The following is a 17168-nucleotide window of genomic DNA, read 5'->3' as shown; positions in this document are numbered from 1 at the left end:
TTATAGTGTTGAGTTCTATCTCCAGACAGAGGAATAGTTATAGTGGTGAGTTGTATCTCCAGACAGAGGAATAGTTATAGTGGTGAGTTGTATCTCCAGACAGAGGAATAGTTATAGTGGTGAGTTGTATCTCCAGACAGAGGAACAGTTATAGTAGTGAGTTGTATCTCCAGAGGAACAGTTATAGTGGTGAGTTGTATCTCCAGACAGAGGAACAGTTATAGTAGTGAGTTGTATCTCCAGAGGAATAGTTATAGTGGTGAGTTGTATCTCCAGACAGAGGAACAGTTATAGCAGTGAGTTGTAAAGTTGTAAGAATGTTTGCTGGCTGGAATAAGCCAAAGCTTCTCCAAAATCACCTGCACAATGCCCCAGCAGGGAGAGGGGGCTGGGTCAGGGGGGCTCAGTGTAGTCCCATCATCATGGCCCCGGGCCCTGAATAAAAGAGTTTCATCTGAGACCAATAGGATGTAGAGGCCACACGCAGCCCTTATGAAAGGCTTCAGAGGGCTTTAGGAGGAGGACTGAGGGACAGACAGGGGGAGAGGACTCAAAAGATTCTGGAAAGGTGACAGAGGGACACCCTTCAGAACCCAGTCTGTCTCTGACCCTCTCTATGAGCCCCTGGGGCTGACTTCCCTTTGTCTGTCATCAGAGCGGTGGGTTTGTGTGTGTGTGTGTGGGGGGGGGGGGCTCTGGGGGTCCACTGACCGACTCCCATTTGTCTGCGGTTCCCTCCTCTCTGTCAGGGCTCTTTGTTATGACAGTTGGACCGCTTTTATACTGACTAAATCACAGCACTCAGCTGTTCATTTACGTGCCTAACCCCTGGCACCCCTCTCATGACCTCTACACCCCTGACCCTTCTCTCCTGCCTCTCATCCAGCTTACCACACTAAACTCCAGGACCCCATCATCACTCTCCCAGATATCAGGCCTAGTTATTTCACACAGTGAATACTCTGATTCCTCTGGAGGAAATGTATACTGTCAATATATGCCACCGATGCAATACACCCACACACATACAGAGCCACTCTTGACAAGTTTTTACCCAGAGTTCTACTAATGATGTATTCCAACACAAATCAGGACTTTGTTGTTTGTCTGACCTCTGGAAAGAACATAGGAAGAGAAGGAGGAATGAGTAGTGGGAGGGAGAGGAGGAGGGATGAGTAGTGGGAGGGAGAGGAGGAGGGATGAGTAGTGGGAGGGAGAGGAGAAGGGATGAGTAGTGGGAGGGAGAGGAGGAGGGATGAGTAGTGGGAGGGAGAGGAGGAGGGATGAGTAGTGGGAGGGAGAGGAGGAGGCATGAGTAGTGGGAGGGAGAGGAGGAGGGATGAGTAGTGGGAGGGAGAGGAGGAGGGTTGACCTCTAGGCTGGGGCACAGAGAGGTCAGGGGGAGAGAGAGACCCCTGTTACTGAGTAACCAACTACCTTCTATCAACAGGCAGTGAAGAGAGAGAGACGAGAGAGAGCGAGAGAGAGAGAGAGAGAGAGAGAGAGAGAGAGAGAGAGAGAGAGAGAGAGAGAATTCTGCTCATATAGTATGTGAAGATATCCTCTGCAAATACAGTTGAGCTAGGTCATGGTCATGTGCTCGTCAAGGTCATGTCAATAAATAGTGTCCAGACCTGAACCATGCAACCTGACACCCAAACAATTAGAGCGCCGCAATTTGACCACACACACTACCCTGTATGAGAAACATCCACACGGTCAATATTTGCAGGTGTGTGTGTGTGTGTGTGTGTGTGTGTGTGTGTGTGTGTGTGTGTGTGTGTGTGTGTGTGTGTGTGTGTGTGTGTGTGTGTGTGTGTGTGTGTGTGTGTGTGTGTGTGTGTGTGTGTGTGTGTGTGTGTGTTTGAGCAAGGAGGAGGAGGAGTGGGGAGAATGCACACTTAACCTGATGTGATCTTAGATGAGAGACAGACACTTTCCCTCGTGGTCCTGAGAGAGAGGGGGGGGGGGGTGGCTAGAGACTTGTATAATCAGAACTCACGCAGGGGGAAGTTTTACGGTACCAGGCGTGCAGAGTATTGTAGTGGGTGTGTGTGTCAGAGGCCCAGGGGTAAATGTTACGGGGGTCCTGTGACATTAGTGTTTCCAGGGTAACGGGCCAAGCATGCTGGCTAAGGCTATATAAAACCTGTCCTCCCAGAATGCCTTCGTGACGGATGGATAAGCCAGCTCATGTTGCTATGGAGACAAGGCTGTTAGTGGAACGCTGTTCTGACTCAGGACTTTCTCCCAGGACCCCCTCTCACACAGCTTCATCTCTCTCACACACACATACTGTACACAGGTACGTGCTGGGTGTAGTGTGTGGGCTGGCTGCGTGCTGGGTGTAGTGTGTGGGCTGGCTGCGTGCTGCTTGTAGTGGGCCCAGATCTCTGGGGTCCATAGAGGGATACTGGTTTCTTTCACAGGCAGCGCATGCCTGCACTAATTTCACTTAAACACACAGCAGGGGACTGGCAGCCACTTACAACATACTTACACATGTACACAGACACACAGACACACACACACACGGGACATTACAGGAGGTAATTTATAGGTAATGAGGCTGACTGGAAACACCCCAGGGACACACCGGAGAGGAACGCAAGGAAACACACACACTTGAGTTCTCATGGGCAGAGTAACCCGAGGACTAATGGTACTGTACTGTTTGAATTTGACAGTTTTAATGGAAGCCATGTTGGCACCAATGTTCCAAGACAGTAATGTCCTTGTAAGAATGGCAATAAGAATGTACCATAGAGGATAGTTGTGTTTAGATCTGGTTGACAGCCTACTAGAAGGGGGGATAAAGGACAGACACACACTTCCACAGGCACACCTCGTCCTTGGCATCTGCAGGACAACTAATCACATCTATTGTTCCTGTGGGATTGTCCCACGGCCAAAGACCAGTAAATCAGATCAGCCCACTCTGGGCAGCTGTGTGTGTGTGTGTGTGTGTGTGTGTGTGTGTGTGTGTGTGTGTGTGTGTGTGTGTGTGTGTGTGTGTGTGTGTGTGTGTGTGTGTGTGTGTGTGTGTGTGTGTGTGTGTGTGTGTGCGCACGCACGCGCGCTCCAGTACACAATTCTGATCCTGATTTTCACACACCTCCCAACATTACTCACTGTCCCCCTCTGTTGGCCATTCTAGGACCTCATCTTCAGACTGAGCCTGGTTAGCATAATGCATCATGGTCGATATCATCACCGAGTTCATTCACTTGTCATTAGCTGTTATGACTGTTTATAACATCTGTCAAGTCATTATTTGAGCTATATTATATAGGGTGGCGTTGAGTTCCTGTGGAATCAAAGCAGTGATTGTTTCTGTAAACATGCATGTCCAGAACAACTCACTGATGCTATAACTCAACCTGTCCTTCAGAAGCTCAGTTATGATCTTTCAGTCTGACTCAGTTACTGGAAAGGTTTTGTCCACCTTCTCACGCCCAAGTGGCTGCACATTTCATTGTGTGTGTGTGTGTGTGTGTGTGTGTGTGTGTGTGTGTGTGTGTGTGTGTGTGTGTGTGTGCGCGTGCGTGTGCGTGTGTGTGCGTGTGTGTGTGCGTGCGTGTGCGTGCGTGCGCATGTATGTGTGTGTGCGTGCGCGCGTGCATGCGCGTGTGCGTGTGTGTGTGTGTGTGTGTGTGTGTGTGTGTGTGTGTGGTGACTGCAGAAGCCATATTACAGCTGGTGCCGCGTGGCTGCAGTGTCTTGCGCTGGTTTGGTGTATTCTTAGCTCCCTAAAACCCAATAAGTGAAATGAGATTAGATCACACACACACACAATGAGATTAGAACTCCAAGCTCTGATGTAGGCTGCCCGCGCGGTGAAATGACTGAACTGTAGTTCTTTATTAAGAAGTCTGCAAATGAATATGCCATTTTTGACATGGAAGTTTCTGGTGTGATCATTTCTGTGTACAAGACATTTTTCATAGAAAATAATTCCAGATAGGTTTCTGGACATTGTTGTGATGAGCATGGGTTAGGCCTACATCGTTACGCATTTTAAACCATTTCCTATTATTATTATTATTATACCTTTGTTGCCTAGGCTACTACTTGTACCCTTGTCACCATTAATGCCCCAGTCTAAAATGCACTGGTTTTCAGTGAGGCTTAAAATAGCCTTCTGACCACAGAATATTTGGTTGAGTGGGACAGGGGGATCAAGACTCTGCCAACGTGTGTGTGTGTGTGTGTGTGTGTGTGTGTGTGTGTGTGTGTGTGTGTGTGTGTGTGTGTGTGTGTGTGTGTGTGTGTGTGTGTGTGTGTGTGTGTGTGTGTGTGTGTGTGTGTGTGCAGCCAGGTCAGCCATGATACAAGTATTCGACGTCCATCCAGCCATGGTAAATGGCTGCGCTATTGCATCCTCCCAGGAGAGCTTTAAAACGGAGCGCGCGCACACACACACACACAATACCTTCATAACGCACTACAACGCCTTCATCTCCAAACTCACTCCCATACCTCCCTTTAGCCTCGCGCCGCCCCTCCACTAAAGTCAGCTTTCACCCTGTCTCCCCTCGCATAGTGCCATCCACAGAACTGACGCACAGAGACAGACAGTGTGTGTGTCAAATAGTGTGTGAAGAGTGTGTTTCCAAGTGAATGTGTGTGTGACAACGTGGAGAGAACAATAGCCCATCCTTTGGAATGGACCACAGCAGCAATAATACCGTAATCAAGGAGTGTCTCGAGGAGCACCTGAAGGATTAAAACTCCAATCTGTAGGTTTTTACTGCCCGTTCCTCGCGCGCCCTGTAGTGTTACCAAGAAAACGGGAACGAGAGTAAACACGTGAAATAAGAAGGGTCCAATTCATTCCCAGCCTGCCCGAGTTTGGCGCCGTGGCACAGAGAAGAGAGTTTTACCGTATTTTTAGCATCCTCTCTTTTCCCTCTCCTCCCTTCTTTTCCTCTCTCTCTCTGTGGAGAGAGAGCGGGAGGCGAACGGACCGGGCGATACAGCTGTGAGTCTCGCGCCTCTCCGGTGGATCTCTGTGGATGTGTGACAATGGATTAACTGTCTTTAACGGGATCCCACGTATCTCCGGTTCTTCACGAGACCATCGCTGCCACCTCTCATCCCTCCCCCCGCAGAGATCACCGCCATACCTTGTGTGGATTATTTTAACTCTCTTTGGTCTCGTTCTCCCCCGGTAGCGCTCGAGATGACCGCTGAATATGTTTTACGGTCCCTGCTGATGCTCTTCCTCGCGCTGCTCTCGGCCAACGCCAGTAACTGGCTGTAAGTGAAGTTTGTGGACTCCAACTCTCTCTCTGTTTTTCTCTAACCTCTGCATCTTCCCCTCTCTGCCCACAACCTCTGCCTTGCCTCCACATCCCATCCCTTTACACACTCTCCTTTTACCTCCCTCGCCTCTTCCTAAAACATTTTCCCCATCTCTCCTCAAACCACCCCAAACCTATTACTTTCCTAGTTTCCTTGTTCCTGTCATTATCACCAACGCTGTCATTCTTTCTGTCATTTTCGCTGTCTCTGTCCCTGTTTCTGTGATCTCTGTGTTTTGTCTGCAGGGTCACAGCTCAATGCCCTGTCTTGTTTAAATGTTAACCCGACCAGTGACCAGGCCACTCATCCAGCCGGCAGTATCCTTGTGGTTTATTATGCTAAAGGCTACGTTTTAACAATCTTATATTTGGTCTGCAGTCTGCACCTATGTCCAATAAGGATAATCTCTCACCTCGCTGTTTACATCGCTGAAGTCACTTTTAGGGCATCTTGAGTGTGGAATGACCTATTCCATTATTGGCTATTTGTCAGTCTAAAAACACCATTAGTTGTCAGTCTCAGTTGTCCTGGTAAGAAAAAAACATAGTTGTCCGTCTTAGTTGTCTCCTGGGCACTGCAATGTGAAGGGTAGGCTACACAGTACGTCACTAGGTCTAGACTACACTATGGACACATTGTACATTGTTGCCTGTTTCTCCCCACTGCGCGAGCCTCGCTGTTCCGTCGCATGTGCGTGCTTGCTCTCGGAGGAGCTCGTGGGAGGTGGTTAGGTGGGTCTGCATACCTCAAGAGAAAGAGCTGAGCAACAACTCGGTTTTACTGCCCTTCTTTTTTACCATTAAAAGACAGTGTGACCAACTTTTATTTCAATGATTAGTGTTTGTATCATATGGCGAGAGGCATGTAGTGAATAACTGGTGAACTTAATATCGTGCATGTATGACAGAAATGGGCTCTGTAGACAGGAGGATAGCCCTACCCAATTCTGATCATTATTTGAGTTCATATATCCATGATTCAATCTTGCATTAAGCATTTATAGATTGTATACATGATGAATGCATAGTATCCCAATACATTACAATGTCTTCAAATGATAGACCCATTCAGCCCTTGTGATTATATTATGCGTAGATGGTGGATTATTCATAACTGCTACAGGGTTTGATGACAGCTCGTGTTTTTTGACTCAAGGCGTGGTGAGAGAGCAGAACGCGGGCGTGTGCAGGCATGTTCCACGCGAAGTGAAAACCCTCGCTAGTCTGCTAAATATGATTATTCTGTTTGAGGGATCAGACCGGGAGCATGTACAGCTCTCCCCCTCACCCCTGAACCCATAGCCCCGTCTCCCCGGGCCCGGTAGGAGACCTGTCAGGTGGGAACAGCATAGGTAGACGAGAGAGGAAACACTGCGGAGGAAAACTTTCTCTAGGTCAGATCATGTGAACAGTCACTGGCGTGATACATTTAAATGAGGCCTATGTATTGGCCTGGTCTATTTTGCACAATAATACAAATATTTATGTAGGTCAGGTATCCTACATTTTGAAGGTCTATGGACAAAATGTTAATTAATTTGTACATTTTATTAAAGAGGTTTGAAATTCGAAAGTAATACCCTAATTTAGGCATCGAAATCATGGGCATATAACTGTGGATCTTTATACACATTAATACAAATCTATCCACAATATATCTCATGAATGAATCGAATATGATCGAATAGATTATTTCGAGCTACTGAGCATGTCATCATGCTGGTATTATTTCCCAGAGTTATTTCCTTATTAATGTCTGTTATGCAGGCTCATTGAACACGAGCAGGAGATTTAGACATTATTTAACGAAAAATAGCTGTTTTCGATGAAAGGGTCGATTTAGAATAATTGTCCACATTTTGTAGACGTCTATATAAAAAACAATTCCTGAAACATGTTCAACTTGTTATGGCTCAACGCATTTTAATTGTCTAGGCTAACGCAGAAAAAATGAAATAGCCTAAATTATTTCTATAGGCCTATGTTCTCTTGGTGATCTCAATAATCTTTTAAATACTTGTTTTGTTCTTTGCTGAAATCGAAAAGGCCTGTAGCGACATGCAGATATACATTTCAATTATCCTACAGGTAACAGCTGATACAATTGTTTAATACATAACTCAATGACGTCATCATGATTTCCAAGTCGATCCAATTATTTATTTACGTTTTTAGTGACGGTGTTTCATTTTATCACGCACGTTAGTCAGTGTAGGCTATTCTAACATTATCATTCTATTGAACATTGTCAGCGGATGGAAGAGTTATTCAATTATTAGAACAATTATTAGGACACATTTTGGGGGGATAACCTAATTGCATGCTTTTATTTGCCTTTTTGGCTCTTCAAAACAACAAAGAGAAAATCCTTAATTCCAATTTATGATACAATTCGTTAAGCCTGCCAAATCTCATGAATGTTTAAAATTATCTTTCGAATTTGCTTAAGATTTTGGGTAAGCAAATTATTTTAGTCATAACAGTTTGATAGAGCACTGTTGAGTGAACTATTTGGTTTTGGCCTAAATCATTTTCTTATTGCCTGAAATCCCGTGTGAATTTCGGGTTCCCTCTCTAAACCACTCATCGGCTACTAAGCGCTGAGTCATGCTCCTACAGCCTCCCCAGAAGGCTGACTGGCCTGCAGTACTACTGTTCATTAGTTTATCTGTCAACACCTTCTTTTCACCCTCCTCTCCTTTTCCTTTCCTCTCCTAGCGCTAGCGACTTGCACCTGCTCGAGACTCGAGGGGTTCCAGCTCCCAGGCCCGGTAAACAGCTGGCTCCTGTGTGTGTGTGTGTGTGTGTGTGAGGGGGATTAGACGCGTCATCATATAACTGACAGACGTCTGGCATGCGTCAAAGGGAAAGTGGAGTGCGTGCGACCCGTCAGCGGTTAGATGTGTTGGTTTCTTGCTTCAATTTCATTTATTTACTCAGCATAAGCCGGCGTGAATTGCCCCTGGGGAGAAGATCATAATCCTCGTTTATTTGTTTTAGATTGGTCATCGCATTTGAAACTTCAAATCCATTGAGTAATTGTTTTTTAAACACCCATGCAGTGTTTTCATAGACTATTGCTTGACTTGATCTCCCAGTTTGAAGGAATATGCCACAGTAGCTACATATTAAAGGTGCTATATGTAGAATATCTTGTCCATGTGGAAGCTAGATGAATTGCAACAACTCTTAGGCTGAATATAAACAACTTCCCCCCTTCCCCGCATCCCATTTTCCACAACATCCTGGAAAGGTTAGCGCTATCCAACACCCCAAGGATCCCGGATAGCATGGATCATGGAGGAGACTATTTAACTTTCAGTTTCCTCCACTAACTTCAAACAGCTTCATAATTTATTTATTTTTGTTATTGAAAAGATATTTCAAAGCTATTTAAATGGTACAATGATTCCCTACACAATTCAGTGCTTGTTTTCTCAAATAAACTGACATTCAGCAAAGATTGTAGAATTGTAGAAACCCAGAAATGACAGAGGGATTTCTACATCGGCCCATTCTGCCAGTCTGCCATTGTTCGTTGTGCAGGAGGAGGAGATGACCATGCATTTGAGTGACACCAATGTAAGAGAGGGAGGGTGCAGTTTTCCCATCTTGACAACATACGCCGGTCTGGCTTCTGTTGTCAAATAGAATGTCTGCATTTTAGAATGCGATTTTGTGAAAATATATTGTGAAGCAGTGTCATTCCACTATTACTGCAGATATGTTATGGACATTTTATAAAAAAATTATATATGTATCTCCTTTAACTCAGTAAAGCCCATTAGCCTTTAAGGACCAATGTCAGTGGTGATTGAACCAAGCCGACCATGAACCTGCTGGTTTTAATACAGGTGTTGAGTTGATATGCTGTCAGGTTTGTTGTAAAGAAATGAGAGAATAAACGATGGTAATGCTCTTCTAGTTAAAGCTGAACTATAAGTAAATATAAATTCAAAGACAATTAAATATTAAACTTAGTCTGTTATGATAAAGAATATGTTTTTATTTTACTGCGCCATGTTGGCTCTGTCAAATGACAAACCTGTTCAGGATTCTCTAGACTGTCTGATGAGGGTTTACACGCTGTGAGCAGTACCACCTTGGAGCAGCATTGGTGTGTGTGAAATAGACTGTAAGGCCATGGTCAGTTGTGCTTCAGGCAGGCGATAAAGAGATGGCAGCTGATCAGTAACCAGAGAAAGCAGGGACCTTGGCGTTGCACTACACTGTGGCGCCTCACACTGCAAACAGACACACACACTACACTCAGACACTGCAAACAGACACACACACTACACTCAGACACTGCAAACAGACACACACCACACACAGCAAATACAAATACCAATGGTGACGAAGTGGTGTGATGAAGCTGTAGTCGTGTTGTCACATTCTTGTCCTCCTGTCAGCGGCCTGTCCCCAGACCCCCTGCCGCTCACTCTAATATGCTATGGCTAACCCACAGGCTAACCCACAGGCTAACCCACAGGCTACCACACAGGCTAACACACAGGCTAACACACATTCTAACCCACAGGCTAACCCACAGGCTAACACACAGGCTAACACACAGGCTAACACACAGGCTAACATAGAGCCCTAATAATACCAGAGGAAAAGCACAACTGCATTGTGGATGTCTGATGAAACATACACACACACACACACACACACACACACACACACACACACACACACACACACACACACACACACACACACACACACACACACACACACACACACACACACACACACACACACACACACACACACACACACACACACACACACACACACACACACACAGCCGTCTCAACCTGTTGGGGCCAGGGGATTAGAATACCAGACGGGAGGTTAATTTCATAGCTTTTATTGCCTCTTCTCTTCTCTTCTCTACTGTGTGTGTGTGTGTGTGTGTGTGTGTGTGTGTGTGTGTGTATTTTAATGCTCTGCCTAGTGCCTGCTCTGCTGCTGTCTCCACTAGTGCTCATTTTCCCCTAAAAATAACAGTCTTTGCCCACACCATGACCCCATCGCTAACACACACACATATATACGTTTGTGCGTGTGCACGTGCATGTGTGTGTGCTTGTCAATGCGTCATGGCAGCGGGATTGAGTTTTGCGGTAAGGGCTAGCTTGGCACGTGGTGTGTGTATGGTTAAATGCATGAGAGCATGGCTATTTGAAGCATTATTGGTCACAAATTTAGATAGGGACTTAAACAATAGACTGTTGTCTCCTCCTGGATCTCACCATGCTGAAATAGAATAGGGTTCTGTTCCTGACAGAGAGAATAATAGAATAGGGTTCTGTTCCTGACAGAGAGAAGAATAGAATAGGGTTCTGTTCCTGACAGAGAGAAGAATAGAATAGGGTTCTGTTTCTGACAGAGAGAAGAATAGAATAGGGTTCTGTTCCTGACAGAGAGAATAATAGAATAGGGTTCTGTTCCTGACAGAGAGAAGAATAGAATAGGGTTCTGTTCCTGACAGAGATAATAATAGAATAGGGTTCTGTTCCTGACAGAGAGAATAATAGAATAGGGTTCTGTTCCTGACAGAGAGAATAATAGAAGAGGGTTCTGTTCCTGACAGAGAGAAGAATATAATAGGGTTCTGTTCCTGACAGAGATAAGAATAGAATCGGGTTCTGTTCCTGACAGAGACAAGAATAGAATAGGGTTCTGTTCCTGACAGAGATAAGAATAGAATAGGGTTCTGTTCCTGACAGAGATAAGAATAGAATCGGGTTCTGTTCCTGACAGAGAGAAGAATAGAATCGGGTTCTGTTCCTGACAGAGATAAGAATAGAATCGGGTTCTGTTCCTGACAGAGAGAAGAATAGAATCGGGTTCTGTTCCTGACAGGGACAAGAATAGAATAGGGTTCTGTTCCTGACAGAGAGAAGAATATAATACAATCAATTATTCCTAGATCATAAATCAATGTTTCTGTCAAAGACAAACTAACATTTCAAATAATGAAGTAATTAGTTAATATTGTGGTTATGTTCCTTTGCCGAGAAGTCACAAGGCTAAAAACAATTACCATAAACACACAGTAATTACATCAGAAACAATAACAGGAACTTGACAAGTGTTTGTCATCACATACCGGAACAGTAGAAAGAAACGATGCAGACAGAGTGTGTGTTGATCATCAACTTCTGAACTCTCTGGTTTCAAATCTTCACAGAGCATATGTTAAGATATATTTGAACAGACTGAACTTTATGTACTGTATGGAATTGAATGCTGTACTGACACCCGCATGTCAAATGGCAAAAGCCTTTCCTGTAAATCCAATCTGGATCCAGCAGCTCTGTTCATGTAGGCCTGCACAGTTCCTGCTCCACAGGAGCCATGACGGGGTATGAGTTTAGCTTGGGTCAGAGTCAGACTGAACATCAGCAGCTAAGAGTGAAAGCCAGGGTTCAGGTGTTAGGGTCAGAGTTCACTTTTAGGGTCAGTCTGAGTGAGTGTTGCTGTTGTTTGTTGGTTTGACCTGACTGGGGTGAGACAGTTAATGTTCTGACTAGGGGAGCTTCATCTTTCTCCTCTTTCCTCTGTCTCACTCTTCATTCCCCCACCTCCTCTTTCTCCTGTCTCACTCCTCATTCCCCCACCTCCTCTTTCCTCTGTCTCAATCCTCATTCCCCCACCTCCTCTTTCCCCTGTCTCACTCCTCATTCCCCCACCTCCTCTTTCCCCTGTCTCACTCCTCATTCCCCCACCTCCTCTTTCCCCTGTCTCACTCCTCATTCCCCCACCTCCTCTTTCCCCTGTCTCAATCCTCATTCCCCCACCTCCTCTTTCCTCTGTCTCACTCCTCATTCCCCCACCTTCTCTTTCCTCTGTCTCACTCCTCATTCCCCCACCTCCTCTTTCCCCTGTCTCACTCCTAATTCCCCCACCTCCTCTTTCCCCTGTCTCACTCCTCATTCTCCCACCTCCTCTTTCCCCTGTCTCACTCCTCATTCCCCCACCTCCTCTTTCCTCTGTCTCATTCCTCATTCCCCCACCTCCTCTTTCCCCTGTCTCACTCTTCATTCCCCCACCTCCTCTTTCCCATGTCTCACTCCTCATTCCCCTAACTCCTCTTTTCCCTGTCTCACTCCTCAACCTCCTCTTTCCTCTGTCTCACTCCTCATTCCCCCTCCTCCTCTTTCCTCTCTCTCACTCCTCATCCCCCCACCTCCTCTTTCCTCTGTCTCACTCCTCATTCCCCCACCTCCTCATTCCTCTGTCTCACTCCTCATTCCCCTGTCTCACTCCTCATTCCCCCACCTCCTCTTTCCTCTGTCTCACTCCTCATTCCCCCACCTCCTCATTCCTCTGTCTCACTCCTCATTCCCCTGTCTCACTCCTCATCCCCCCACCTCCTCTTTCCCCTGTCTCACTCTTCATCCCCCCACCTCTTCTTTCCTCTGTCTCACTCCTCATTCCCCCACCTCCTCATTCCTCTGTCTCACTCCTCATTCCCCCACCTCCTCTTTCCTCTTTCTCACTCCTCATTTCCCTACCTCCTCTTTCCTCTATCTCACTCCTCATTCCCCCACCTCCTCATTCCTCTGTCTCACTCCTCATTCCCCCACCTCCTCTTTCCTCTTTCTCACTCCTCATTCCCCCACCTTTTTCCTCTGTCTCACTCCTCATTTCCCTACCTCCTCTTTCCTCTATCTCACTCCTCATTCCCCCACCTCCTCTTTCCTCTGTCTCACTCCTCATTCCCCCACCTCCTCTTTCGTCTGTCTCACTCCTCATTCCCCCACCTCCTCTTTCCTCTGTCTCACTCCTCATTCCCCCATCTCCTCTTTTCTCTGTCTCACTCCTCATTCCCCCACCTCCTCTTTTCTCTGTCTCACTCCACATTCCCTCACCTCCTATTTTCTCTGTCTCACTCCTCATTCTCCCACCTCCTCTTTCGTCTGTCTCACTCCTCATTCCCCCACCTCCTATTTTCTCTGTCTCTGTCTCACTCCTCATTCCCCCACCTCCTCTTTTCTCTCATATCTCCTTTTCCTCCTCCTTGTCTCCTCTCCTCATCTCAGCCCATCTCCTGTGAATCTATGCAACTCTCTCATATCCTCGTCTCTTTTTCCTCCCTCCTTTCCTCTTTCTCCTCTCCTCCAACTACTAATATCCTCATCCACCTTGTCTTCAAATCAAATCAAATCAAATCAAATTGTATTTGTCACATACACATGGTTAGCAGATGTTAATGCGTGTGTAGCGAAATGCTTGTGCTTCTAGTTCCGACAATGCAGTAATAACAAGTAATCTAACTAACAATTCCAAAACTACTGTCTTGTACACAGTGTAAGGGGATAAAGAATATGTACATAAGGATATATGAATGAGTGATGGTACAGAGCAGCATAGGCAAGATACAGTAGATGGTATCGAGTACAGTATATACATATGAGATGAGTATGTAAACAAAGTGGCATAGTTAAAGTGGCTAGTGATACATGTATTACATAAGAATACAGTCGATGATATAGAGTACAGTATATACGTATGCATATGAGATGAATAATGTAAGGTAAGTAACATTATATAAGGTAGCATTGTTTAAAGTGGCTAGTGATATATTTACATCATTTCCCATCAATTCCCATTATTAAATTGGCTGGAGTTGAGTCAGTGTCAGTGTGTTGGCAGCAGCCACTCAATGTTAGTGGTGGCTGTTTAACAGTCTGATGGCCTTGAGATAGAAGCTGTTTTTCAGTCTCTCGGTCCCAGCTTTGATGCACCTGTACTGACCTCGCCTTCTGGATGATAGCGGGGTGAACAGGCAGTGGCTCGGGTGGTTGATGTCCTTGATGATCTTTATGGCCTTCCTGTGACATCGGGTGGTGTAGGTGTCCTGGAGGGCAGGTAGTTTGCCCCCGGTGATGCGTTGTGCAGACCTCACTACCCTCTGGAGAGCCTTACGGTTGAGGGTGCGGAGCAGTTGCCGTACCAGGCGGTGATACAGCCCGACAGGATGCTCTCGATTGTGCATCTGTAGAAGTTTGTGAGTGCTTTTGGTGACAAGCCGAATTTCTTCAGCCTCCTGAGGTTGAAGAGGCGCTGCTGCGCCTTCTTCACAATGCTGTCTGTGTGAGTGGACCAATTCAGTTTGTCTGTGATGTGTATGCCGAGGAACTTAAAACTTGCTACCCTCTCCACTACTGTTACATCGATGTGGATAGGGGGGTGTTCCCTCTGCTGTTTCCTGAAGTCCACAATCATCTCCTTAGTTTTGTTGACGTTGAGTGTGAGGTTATTTTCCTGACACCACACTCCGAGGGCCCTCACCTCCTCCCTGTAGGCCGTCTCGTCGTTGTTGGTAATCAAGCCTACCAGTGTTGTGTCGTCCGCAAACACCTTGTCTTCCTTTTCTATCTTCAGTATACCCTCTTTCTGTAACAATCAGCTTGGATCACAAACCAAGTTACCTTTTTAAAGTTCAAAGAAATACTGTGTCAATATGAGAGCAAAGATGAGTACATTGTAACCGTTAGATTACAATCAAGTGAACAAATACCATTCTTTCAATGATAAAGTTAATATAGAATTTTCTCTAATGTAAATTGTCCAAATCAACAACAAAAAAATAACAAAAAAAGAATCTCAAAGCACGAATAGGTAATCACCCTTAAAAAAACATGTTTTTGAAATATATATACACAGTTGAAGCCGGAAGTTTACATACACCTTAGCCAAATACATTTAATCCTGGTAAAAAATTCCCTGTTTTAGGTCAGTTAGGATCACCACTTTATTTTAAGAATGTGAAATGTCATAATAATAGTAGAGAGAATGATTTATTTCAGCTTTTAATGCTTTCATCACATTCCCAGTGGGTCAGAAGTTTACATTCACTCAATTGGTATTTGGTAGCATTGCATTTAAATTGTTTAACTTGTTTAACTTAGCCTTCCACAAGCTTCCCACAATAAGTTGGGTGAATGTTGGCCCATTCCTCCTGACAAAGCTGGTGTAACTGAGTCAGGTTTGTAGGCCTCCTTGCTCGCACACGCTTTTTCAGTTCTACCCACAAATCTTCTATGGGATTGAGTTCAGGGCTTTGTGATGGCCACTCCAATACCTTGACTTTGTTGTCCTTAAGCCATTTTTCCACGAAGATAGCTTGGGGTCATTGTCCATTTGGAAGACCCATTTGCGACCAAGCTTTCACTGCCTGACTGATGTCTTAAGATGTTGCTTCAATATAACCTCATAATTTTCCTTACTCATGATACAATCTATTTTGTGAAGTGCACCAGTCCCTCCTGCAGCAAAGCATCCCCACAACATGATGCTGCCACCCCCGTGCCTCACGGTTAGGATGGTGTTCTTCGGCTTGTCTTTACTCCTGTTGGGCAAATGTTCCTGTGTTGGAAAATGGCCTCGTCCCAAAGGGCATTAAAACACAATTTCAATGACAGATTTGGATTGTTTGGATTGCAAGCCTCCTCCAAACATAACGATGGTCATTATGGCTAAACAGTTCTATTTCTGCTTCATCAGACCAGAGGACATTTCTCCAAAAAGTATGATCTTTGTCCCCATGTGCCATAGCAAACCATAGTCTGGCTTTTTTTATGGCGGTTTTGGAGCAGTGGCTTCTTCCTTGCTGAGCGGCCTTTCAGGTTATGTCGATATAGGACTCGTTTGACTGTGGAAAAATATACTTTTGTACCTGTGTGACGTAGAAGTCCGTCACTGGCCGCGGGCAGCATTTGGTTCTTTAACGCACACACATATTCATCACTCCTCCCTGCGCCATTATACCATAAGTTAACAATGTGGGTCGACACACAAATTAACTTCTGTCTTGGTGCAGGCATTTCACACATGTCAATGTTCATATTTGAGAGATACAATAATTATTATACTTATCAATGTTGTGGATGAGCGCATTGTTTGTTTGTTCTGTTCCTCTCTCTCCATCTCTGTAGCTTCCGGGTATGCTGGAAAAGGACCTGAGCTAAGGGAATTGGGTTGGCTTTATAGTGCCTGTCCCAAATGGCTCATTAATGCATATGGGCATATTGAAAGATATTGTCAGTAGTGATGTAATGTTGTAAATGTTATGTTGTGATATTGTTTAAAACCGTGTTGCAATGTATATCCTTTAGTATGTTTAGTTCATGGAAAATGTAGGTTTGTATTGTTAATTGATTAATTAATTAGGGTTAATTGTTCTGAGGGGAGGGGCTAGCCCTACAAAAGGAGCCTCTCTCCAGTCTCTAAGGAGGGCATTTTTTGGATTGAGCTGTGGATGGGGCAGCATTGTTTTTAAGCTGTCCCATAAGATAGACGTTGATGGCAGTACTGTTGTTTTTTGTTCCGGAATCACTTGTAAATAAACACCTTTGCACAGAAGAACTTTTGCGGTTCCGCCATCTTTTTATTTTGATAGAGGTTAGGTTATCCAGTTTAGCCTTCTGGCCTACTCTACGTGACATATGGTGGCAGTGGTGGGATGGCGTACCGCAAATCAGTGAATTCCAACAAGAGAGGTAAAGGAATGCGTACAGGATTGCGTTCTCAGCAACAGCATCAACTGTCAGAAAAGGTACCTGAAGTTGAACCGGGGTGGAATACCATGGAATCGTCTGGTGAAGAAGAGGTCAAGTATGAGAAACTAGGAGCCCGACCGCGGGGCCAAAGACAACCAGAACTGGGTGAGCTGCTGACTGAAGGAGCAGTTGGGGGACCAGAACCACACCCAACCATGGTAACCCTTTTTCAGCAACTTTTCACCTGCCTTGAGAGGAGGGACGAAGACCTCAAGCAGGAGTTACGTGGCCTACGCCAATCTATCCTCACAGCTCCCCACCAGGCGGAACTCGTCAGTGAGAGCCC

General features: G+C 45.4%; 1 protein-coding gene across 1 annotated transcript in view; it reads left to right on the top strand.

Moving 5' to 3' along the window:
- The first annotated feature begins 5010 nt into the window (after window positions 1–5010).
- Window positions 5011–17168, top strand: part of wnt4a2 (wingless-type MMTV integration site family member 4a2) — a 33046-nt gene continuing 20888 nt past the window's right edge. Inside the window, 1 exon segment of the mRNA NM_001281339.1 lies at window positions 5011–5259. Coding sequence (NP_001268268.1) covers window positions 5183–5259 — 77 coding nt within the window. The 5' untranslated portion in view covers window positions 5011–5182.

This window comes from Oncorhynchus mykiss, chromosome 17, assembly GCF_013265735.2.
Source record: "Oncorhynchus mykiss isolate Arlee chromosome 17, USDA_OmykA_1.1, whole genome shotgun sequence".
NCBI classification, from domain to species: Eukaryota; Metazoa; Chordata; class Actinopteri; order Salmoniformes; family Salmonidae; genus Oncorhynchus; species Oncorhynchus mykiss.
Note: the sequence above shows the minus strand (reverse complement) of the source record. Positions and strands in the feature narration are given on the sequence as shown.